At 40.2% G+C, this 10,581-nt stretch overlaps 1 protein-coding gene across 9 annotated transcripts in view; it reads left to right on the top strand.

Annotated features, from left to right (window-relative positions):
* The window catches only part of ALKBH8 (alkB homolog 8, tRNA methyltransferase), a 46,973-nt gene that overhangs the window by 24,617 nt on the left and 11,775 nt on the right, over positions 1-10,581 (top strand). For all 9 annotated transcript variants that reach the window (XM_014588781.2, XM_014588786.2, XM_027772855.1 and 6 more), the window contains 2 exons: positions 1,081-1,187; positions 7,726-7,877. In XM_014588781.2, the coding sequence (XP_014444267.1) occupies positions 1,081-1,187; positions 7,726-7,877 (259 nt within the window). The remainder of the gene's footprint in view (positions 1-1,080; positions 1,188-7,725; positions 7,878-10,581) is intronic.

The raw sequence follows: 10,581 nt of genomic DNA, 5'->3' as shown, positions 1-10,581 counted from the left end.
CATTACGCTAACTGCTGGTTCCCCGGCAATTAAATTTTTAAAAGCAATTATTTATTTTATTTAATTTATTATTAATTTTTAAATTTATCCGGGGGTGGGAGGAGAGAGAGAGAGACAGAGAGACAGAGACAGAAAGAAAGTGAGAAGGCAAGCATCCAGGTCTGGGAATTGAACTGTAGTCGACCATGCAGGAGTCCAGCCCTTAAGCACCCTATCACCTGCTGGCCTGGTAATTAAATTTCAGCCTGAGTTTGGGCAGGAATATTCATACCATAACATCTATCAATGAAGTATGATTTTTTTTTTTGTCATTCGGCAATTTTTTTTAAGTTTCTTTCTTCCATTGTGAGTGAGAGAGAAGATAAACTCCCCAACGGGATTCTCAGACAGTGACCTACCCTCAGCTTGCCAGCCCTGGGTCATGAGCACATATGCACATGCCTGGTGTGTTCAGGGAAGTCTCCAGATGTAAACCTGGAAACTTCCTGCCCGGGTCAACCTCACAGAGCATGGTGTTTTTGCCATGCCACTATCTGGCCCTATTAGTTGATTATTATGAACACTAAAGTTTTAGAACCACTGTGCTAGTCTATTCTATAAAGATTATCATGCTTTGGGGCAGCAGGTGGTATAGTGGTTAAGGTACTAGACTCCCACATGGCCAACCACAGTTTGAGCCTGGACCCAATAGTTTGAAACTCATGCCAGGCACGTGTGTATACGTGCCCAAAATCCCAGGAGGAGAATGGAGAAGAAGAGATTGTGTCATGGCCATCCCCTCGGGCGGGCGGGCTTGCTGGCTTGCTTCCTTTCCTTTCCTTTCCTTTCCTTTCCTTTCCTCTTTTCTTTTCTTTTCTCTTCTTTTCTCTTCTTTTCTCTTCTTTTCTCTTCTTTTCTTTTCTTTCTTTCTTAGTACACACACCCTGTAGCAAAAAGCTCTCTCAAAAAAACAAACAACAAACCATTATCATGTTTTAATCTCTATTAATTTATGAAGATAGCCAGATTCAATGAATCATTTTTATCCTTGGAATGTGTGAAGTTTGGGATTATTCTTTATGCTTTTGTCTTTATTTCAAGGTTGTCATGGATTTTAAACACCCAGGTGGTGTTGTAGTGCCGGTTATGTTGCCTCGTCGGAGTTTGCTGGTGATGGCAGGAGAATCTAGATACCTTTGGACTCACGGGTATGTATTGAAATCACCTTGATGGCAAGATACCTTTAACTTTGTGAAACTTTTCATTTTGTGGTGAGTCACTAGAACTATGTCCTCTGCCTACACATTTAGGCTTCTGGGTCCAGCCTTTCTAAGGACATCTGTGGCTTCCCCCCCTCCCCTTTATGAAAAAGGGAGAGAGCAAATGGGAAAGGAAGAGAAACAGACAGGTATTCTTGACAGGGTCTCATTGATTGCTATCCTCCTGCCCCAGCTTCCTAATTAGCTAGTACTATAGGCACGTGCAACTATTCCTGGTGTGTTCAGGTTGCCGGAACTGAACTTGGGCATTCATGTGGCTTCTAGCCACCCAAGCAGGAATACTCCCTGCATGCCACTGGGCTGGGTCTGCTTTAAAAATTTTGCTTTGGTATTACCTTTTTGTTTAAAACAAAACATGCAAATTTTAAAGTGTGGGCCAGTCAGTGGCATATTGGTGAAGGCTGCTGGATCCTACGTGGCTAACTGGTTTTAGTCTCAGACCTGGTGACTTGAAAAACATGCTGAGTATGTGTGTATATGTGTGTGTGTCTGTCCATAATCCCAAGAGGGAACTAGAGAAGGGATTGTGGCATGACCGTCTCCCCTGGGGGATGCTTTCTCACTTTCTCTCTTTTGCTGACAAACTATGCACCCTATAGCAAAAAAATTTTTTTAAAGAATTGAAAGATAGGGGGGCAGCAGGTGCTGTGATAGTTAAGGGTGCTGGACTTCCACATGGCTGACCAAGGTTCGTGTCCTGGACCTGGTGGGTTGCTTTTTGGCTTTCCTTCTCTCTCTTTCTCTTGCTCACTTGCTCTTCTCTCTCTCTGGTCAAATTGAAATAAGTAAATAAAGTTAAATAAAAATAATTCTTAAAAAAAATTGAAAGCGTAGTTTATTGAATTCCTTTATCTTTCACCTAGATTTACCAATTTGAACATTTTGCTACATCTGTTATTTCTCTCTTACATGTGTTGTTATTTTTGGCAAGTCATCTGTTCACTTATGTTTATGTGTGTCATTGTGTATTGAGGGACTTATGTTCATGAAATTATGTGAACTCTTCTTTAAAATTATTTCTGCAGCTTTTTTGTGTGTGTGTGTGTGCCAGGCATTCTTCTAAACTCTTTACGTGTTAATTCATCTAATTCACACAGTCACGATGTCAACTTTATCCCGTGGTCTTATTTCCCATTTTTAAAGGTAATTGGAGGGACCAGCAGTTGGCGTAATGGCTATGGAGGAGAAGGGATTGCGGCGTGGCCATCCCCACTGTCTCTCTCTGTCTGTCTGGCGAGCGCACGCGCCCTATAGCAAAAATCTCTCTCAAAAAAAAAGGGAATGATTTCTTACTTTCCCCTTTACTGTGTCTGTCTCTCTCTCTCCCCAATGAGCACACAGCCCTAGGGCAAAAACCTCTTTTAAAAATAGAAAGATTTAGCTCAACTTTACTTCCTTAATCATTTATAGAGCTTTTTCTGTCTATATTAGCCTGAAATAATTTTTCCCTGAACTCCTGAAGACTATATTTGTCCTAAATTGAGATGTCTCTTCTATTATATTGACCTATTAGGTAATCAGAAAAGTCATTTTGGGGACCAGCACTTAGCATAATGGCTATGTCACTGAACTCCCATGTAGTTGACCATGGTTTGAGTCCTGGACTCGGTGGCTTAAACTCACGCTGGGCGCATGTGTGTGCATGCCCAAGATCCCAAGAGGAGAATGGAGGAGAAGGGATTGCAATGTGGCCATTCCCCCCGGGAGTATTGCTGTCTTTCGCTCTCTCTGTCTCTCGCTGTCTGTCTGACACGTGTGCACCCTATAGCAAAAACCTCTCCAAAAAAAAAGTCATTTTGCAGAGAAAAACAAAAAATACGTCATGACTTTCCCAATGACTCAATATTATTTAAGTCTAAAAAATGCTTTTATCTTTTTATTTAATATATTCCCAATTTGTAATTTAAGTGCAGAGAATAAATTATGTTTAATAATATTTAAAGGAGTTGTTGTTATTTTTTAAAGAATTATTTATTTAATTCCATTTGTTATTACTGTTTTTTATTTTGATCGGACAGAGAGAGAGAGAAAGGGAAAGCAAGAAAGCAAGTTGCCAGGTTTGGGATTCGAACCGTGGTTGGCCGTGTGGGAACCCAGTGCCTTTAACCACCACACCACCTGCCGGCCCAGGAATTGTTATTATTATTTTTTTTTTGAGAGGTTTTTGCTATAGGGCACGTGTGCTCGCCAGCCAGACAGAGAGAGACAGAGAGACAGAAAGCGAGAAATCACCCCCTGGGGGGATGGCCACGCTGCAATCCCCTCTCCTCCATTCTCCTCTCGGGATCTTGGGCACGCACACACACACGCCTGGCGTGAGTTTTAAGCCACTGGGTCCGGGACGCGAACTGTGGTCGATTACGTGGGAGTCCAGCGATATACCCATTACGCTAACTGCTGGTTCCCAGGAATTATTATTTTAACATATGGATTACATGTTCCTAAAAATCTGAGATTAGTGCCAAGAATAGCTAAGAGCTCTTTCACATTTGTCTAAAGTGTAACTTTAGGCAAGTAACTTCTTTTTTTTTTTTTTTTGGAGAGGTTTTTGCTATAGGGCACGTGTGCTCGCCAGACAGACAGAGAGAGACAGAGAGACAGAAAGCGAGAAATCACCCCCTGGGGGGATGGCCACGCTGCAATCCCCTCTCCTCCATTCTCCTCTCAGGATCCTGGGCATGCACGCACATGCGCCCGGCGTGAGTTTAAGCCACTGGGTCTGGGACTCGAACCGTGGTCAGCTACATGGGAGTCCAGCGACATAGCCATTACACTATCTGCTAGTCCTTAGGCAAGTAATTTCTTTTTTTTTTCTTTCTCTTTTTTTTTTTTTTTTGAAGGTTTTCACTATAGGGCGCATGTACTCGCCAGACAGAGAGAGACATAGAGACAGAAAGTGAGAAATCACCCCCCAGGGGGGATGGCCACAACGCAATCCCTTCTCTTCCATTCTCCTCTCAGGATCTTGGGCACGCATGCACACGCGCCTGGTGTGAGTTTTAAGCCACCGGGTCTGGGACACGAACCGCGGTCGACTACGTGGGAGTCCAGCGACATAGCCATTTCGCTAACTGCTGGTTCCCGGCAAGTAATTTCTTAACAAGAGTTAAAAAACTTCTGAAATATCTCTGCTTTGTTCAACACTATATTTTAACCATTTTCAGCTATTAGTGTAACAATTGTACAGGGCAATGATTTCATGTGTTTACTTATAAAAACATGCCTTTAGTATAAGGTCTTTTAAAAGAGTCATTTTACTAAATTTTTTGTTTGAGAGATTTTTCTATAGGGTATGTATACTTGCTGGAGAGACAGAGAGAATCAAAAAGAGAGAAATTGTTCCCCAGTGGGGGTGGCCACACTGCAGTCCCTTCTTCTCTATTCTCTTGGGATTTGGGGCACGCATACACATGCACCTGGTACGAGTTTCAAGCTGCTAGGTCTGGGACTCAAACCTTGGTCAACCACATGAAAGTCTAGCACCTTAATCACTATACCACCTGCTGGCCCCAGGAATTGTGATTTTAAGAGCAAATGGAACAAAACAATATAGCAATGACAAAATGAAAATGAAGAATTGAAAATATGTCTTTTTATTTTAGGATCAAATCCGTTTGAGTATTATAGTTGACTTTTCTAGATCCTCTATTGAAAAAATAAACTTATCTGCCTTTTTTTATTTTTAAGGATTTATTTATTTAATTCCATTTGTTGTTATTATCTTTTAATTTGACCAGAGAGAAACAGAGTGAGAGAAAGGAAAAGCGAGAAAGCGAGCTGCCAGGTCCAGGACTTGAACTGCTGTCAACCATGTGTGAATCAGGTGTCTTTAACCACCATGCCATCTGCTGGCCCCCATTTATCTGTCTCTTAATAAAGAGATACTGGGGACCAGCAGGTGGCATGGTGGCTAAGGAGCTGGACACTCCCACATGGCTGACTATAGTTCAAGTCCCAGACCTGGTGACTTGCTTTGTCGTTTTCTCTCTCTCTCTCTCTCTCTCTCTCTTTTTCTCTCTCTGTCTCTCTCTGGTCAAATTAAAATAAATGTGTAAGTAAATAAAATTAAATAAATAATTTTTTAAAATTAAGAGATATCAACAACCTAAGTATAAATTACACTTTCATATAAATTTTAAAAGTATATGTAACAGGGACCAGCAGATGGCATGGTGGTTAAGGCGCTGGACACTCCCACATGGCTGGCCACAGTTTGAATCCCAAATCTGGCGGCTTGCTTTCTCATTTTTCTATCTCTCTCTCTCTCTCTCTGTTTCTCTTTCTGGTCTAATTAAAATAAGAGAATGAATTTAAAAATTAAATAAATAATTATTAAAAACAAAAAAGTTTATGTAACACAGGGCTAGCTCTGTGACGTGAGAGTTGGGCCAGCCAGATTCTACATGACCAACCACATGGTTTGAATCCCAGACCTGGATGGCTTCAGAAGCATACCAGCACATGCATGTGTGTGCCGAGGATCCTGTAAGGAGGACATGATGGAAAAGAACGGATTGCAGCCAGACAGTTCCCGATGGAGTATGCTTCCTCTTCCTCCATCTTTCTCTAGCAAGTGTGTGCACCCTCTTCAAAAACAAACAAACAAACAAAAAAACAAAAATAAATAAATAAATAAATAAAACAAAAAGTAGCCCAGTAGGTGGCATGATGGTTAAGGTACTCAACTCTCACATGGCTGATCTCAATGTGAGTTGCAGACCCAGTGGATTGAAAAATCATGCCAGGTACCTATGCTTGCTTGCCCGAAATCCCAAGAGGAACATAGAGAAGGGATTGTGGTGTGGCCATCCCCCTTGGGAGGGGGGGATTTCTCATTTTCTTTCTTTCTGTCTGTGTCTCTTTCTGATAAGCTCAAGTGCCCTGTGATGATAGCCTCCCACCTAAAAGAAGGTGACATATATACATTGAAATGTATGAAGCATTGCTGAGAGAAATTAAAGAAGCTTAAAATAAATGGAAAGATATAGATGCTGTCATCATCATTGATAGGAAATTTAATGTTTTTGAGATAACAGTTGTCTACAAATTGGTCTCTGGATTCAGTGTAATTTAATCAGAAATCTAAAAGACTCGTGGCCAGCAGATGGTGTAATGGTTACGTTGCTGAACTCCCATGTAGTCAACCACAGTTTGAGTCTCAGACCTGGTGGCTTAAAACTCATGCTGGGCGTGTGTGCATGTGCGCCCAAGATCCCAAGAGGCGAATGGAGGAGAAGGGATTGCAGCATGGCCAACCCCCCTGGGGGATGATTTCTCGCTTTCAGTCTGTCTGTGGTGAGCACACAGGCCTTATAGCAAAAAATCTCTCTTAAAAAGAAGTCTAAAAGACTTTTTTTGTAGAAATAGACAAGCTGATTCTAAATTTTTTATGGAAATATGAAGGAGCTAAAATAGTCAAAATCTTGAAACAGGAAAAACAATGTTGGATTTAATCTGATTTTTAAAAATATTTAAATATTTTATTCATTTATTTAAAAAAAAATTAACTTTATTTATTCATTCATTTTATTTTTAATTTGACCAGAGACAGAGAGATAGAGACAGAAAGTGAGAAAGCAATCCACCAGGTCTGGAACTGAAACTGTGGTCAGCCATGTGGGAGCATCCAGCACCTTAACCACCAAATCACCCACCAGTCTCCATTCATTTATTTTTAATATGATCATAGAGAGACACAGAGAGAGAGGGAAAATGATAACGCAAGTCACTAGGTCCGGCACTTGAACAGCGGTCGACCATGTGGGAATGTCCAGTCCCTTAACCACCATGCCACCTGCTGGTCCTGGATTTATTCTGACTTTTATGACTGTCTATGCAGTTATATAATCAAAAGAGTATAATATTGGCTTATAGATAGATAAATAGATCAGTTGGATAGAAGAATCCAGAGTTAGATCCACTTATATAAGGGCCATGCCACAATCCTCTCTCCTTCTCTGTTCTCTCAGAATTTTGGGCATGCACACGTGCCCACTATGGGGCTGTGTGGGACCCAGCTGCCCCAACCACCATGCTATTGGTTGGCCTGGCAGGCATCCATTTCTTTGCCCCACCTCCCCCTTTTTTTAACAATGTCTAACAATTCAGAATGTTCAATAGATACTTGTAATACATTCTTTTAGATTTTTTCTATTCCCTTAATATTTTTTTTTTTGGGGGGGGGGAGAGAGGTTTTGCTATAGGGCATGTGCACTCACCAGAAAAACAGAGGCCACATTGCAATTTCTTCTGCTCCATTCTCTTGGGATCTTGGGCACACACACACACGCGCCCAAGCGTGAGTTTAAGCCACCGGGTCCGGGACTCAAACCACTGTTGGCTACATGAGAGGCCAGTGACATAGCCATTAGGCCAACTGCTGGTCCCTTCCCTTAATAGTTTTTAAGAGTCCTCAAAAATTTTTATTATTGTGATATTTACTAATTCTGTTGACTATTGTTTTTAGAATCACACCCAGAAAATTTGACACTGTTCAAGCTTCTGTGGGTCACAAAAGTGGAATTATCACCAGTGATATTGGAGACTTAACTTTAAACAAGAGGGGAATACGAACATCATTTACATTTAGGAAAGTGAGGAAAATGCCTTGTAATTGTAGTAAGTATGTGATTTTGTTTCTACTATGAAATTGACTAAATCTAGCGTGAAAAATTCTGTGAAGTCCTGTCATCACCTGTGAGAGCTACTTAATTTCTCTAATGTCATTCCACATTTTGCCTTGAATTGTACTTTTGTATACTTTTCCTTTTAAATTTTTAAATTTTATTTACTATTATTATTATTTAATTTGACTGGAGAGACAGAGGGAAAGCAGGAAGGCAAGCTGCCTGATCCAGGACTCGAACTGAGGTTAACCATGTGGGAATTCAGCACCTTAATCCCACCTGCCTGCCTTCTTATACTTTATTTAACTACCCCTATTAGCATTATCAAAGGAAGAAGCTGCTTCTTACCGTCGTTATTTTCTCCAAACTTAGTACTTGAGCATAAGTTGGGTGCCAAATACATATTTTACTTACTGAAGTTAAGCGTGCCACAGTTGTAGGACAATAAAATATTGGGTTGTTGGAAAAGCCAGGATATTTTTCTATGTGTTTCGATGCAAAAATACATCATGACTTTTCCAATGACCCAATATTACTTATCCAAAAATAAGTTTCATGAGAAATAGCTTAAGTTTCTAAATTACTTCTTAATTAGCACAGTAGGAAAGATGGAAAAGACACATTGTTTAGTAGTAGAAAACTCTAGGGGGATAAAGAGTGGTTTATGTTTTAGTCCATTTGGAAACCTAGAAGATAATTAAAGGATTGCTCACAAATTTACCAAGATGATTTTTTCCCCCTATCTTAGTGCTAATGTGCTCTCTAGAGAGTGATATAGAGAGATAAAGCACTTCACAGTTGGCCTAATCATGCCACAATTCCTTCTCCTCCATTTCTCTGTCCTGTCAGGATTTGGGGCATGCACCAAGTGTTTTTGTTTTTTTCAAGCCATTAGGGCTACAATTTGAATCACGATCAGCTATGTGGGATCCAGCTCCTTTACCTACTAGGCTTGGGGGTGTGCCTAAGAGGATGTTATTTTGAATTGTCTGTACAAGTACATCTTACCCTGGATGTCTTGGACTCAATAAAAACCTCTTAGTTTATGAATAATTTTTTGTGATGACAGTAAGATCTTTTTTATGTCCTGGAGGTTTCGGTCATGGTGGTATGTACCTATAGTTTTGTATTTAGTCATAGCCTTAAAACCAGTTTTAATTAAAAACACTTATACCTACAATATATTATAGAAAATGTGAAATATCTATCTTTGATATCTGGATGTTAGTGAAACTTAAATTTTTGTTTATTCTAAAAGTAACCATGAGACCTGAAAACATTATTTTTATTAGTTAAACATTTATGTGGTATTTAATGAGTGTCCAACACTGCTAGTAGCTTTATAAGGTGTAGAAAAATAAAGCATACAGCCAGCAGGTGGTGTGGTGATTAAGGTACTGGACTCCCACATGGCTTGAGTGATTCGAGTCCCAGATCTGGTGGCTTACTTTCTCACTTTCCCTTTCTCTCTCTCTCTCTGTCTCTCTCTGGTCAAATTAAAACAATAAAAATAATAACAAAAAAATAATTAAAAAAAAAAAGAAAAATAAAGCATGACTTCTGTTTTCAAGAAACTTAAACTTTAGGGGCCAGCAGGTGGCATGGTGGATAAGGGTGCTGGACTCCCACATGGCTGACTGTGGTTTGAGTCTCAAACCTGGCAGCTTGCTTTCTCACTTTCCCTCTCTGTCTGTCTCTTTCTGGTCAAATTAAAAAACAAAAACAAATACGGACCAGCAGTTGGTATAGTGGCTATGTTGCTGGACTCCCATGTAGTCCACTGTGGTCTGAGTCCTGGACCTGGTGGCTTAAACTCACACCAGGCGTGTGTGTGTATGTGCCCAAGATCCCGAGAGGAGAATGGAGAAGGGATTGTGGTGTGCCCACCCCCTGGGGGGGGGGCTGATTTCTTACTTTTTGTGTCTCTGTGTCTCTCTGGCAAGCGCACACTCCTGATAGCAAAAACCTCTCCAAAAACAAAAATAAACAAATAAAACCCAAAAATAATAATAAATAAAGTAAAATAAAATAATTCTTTTTTTAAAAAAGAAAAACTTTAGTTGGGAGACAGGCTAATTTTCTTAAGCAAAGCTTTTTTTTTTTCAGGATTTTTTTTTTTTAAATTTTTTATCATCATATCTTCTTCATATTACATTGGATTACATATAACTTTACAGTGTATTACATTGTTTCTTCAAAAGGGAATGCCATGCACGTCAGTCAGTACAGAGACATTAATCTCCCCACTTCAACATTCCATATCTTTTCTGTTTTCCCCAATCATTATCTTTATTATTCTAATTATTTTTATAAAACAGTCAATTGCTATTTCTCGTTTTGCTTGTAAAAATACTTTGCCCATCATGAAACACTTCTCAGACCAATCCAGTTGAGAATTCTATACATGTCATCATCAACAGTTAATAAACCCTATCTGTTTCTCACTGACGTCCTGTCTCTCTATTGCTCACTTGCTATCTTTCTCTATCCTCTTCTCTTCACTTACCCCATTCCACACTGTCCTATTCTCATTAAGTACCTTCACTTCAAGAATGGTAGAGTAGTTCCTGTTCTTCCCTGAGGCAATGCAGGGCTGGTAACCATCATCTTCTCAAGTTGCAAGTTCTCAGACCTTGTTTTCCGCTTCAGCTTGCTGGTCCAAAGGCCACACGCCGGCCCTGGAGAGGCAGCTGAAC

The sequence above is a fragment of the Tupaia chinensis genome, unplaced genomic scaffold, assembly GCF_000334495.1.
Source record: "Tupaia chinensis unplaced genomic scaffold, TupChi_1.0 Scaffold000311_2, whole genome shotgun sequence".
Lineage (NCBI taxonomy): Eukaryota > Metazoa > Chordata > Mammalia > Scandentia > Tupaiidae > Tupaia > Tupaia belangeri.
Note: the sequence above shows the minus strand (reverse complement) of the source record. Positions and strands in the feature narration are given on the sequence as shown.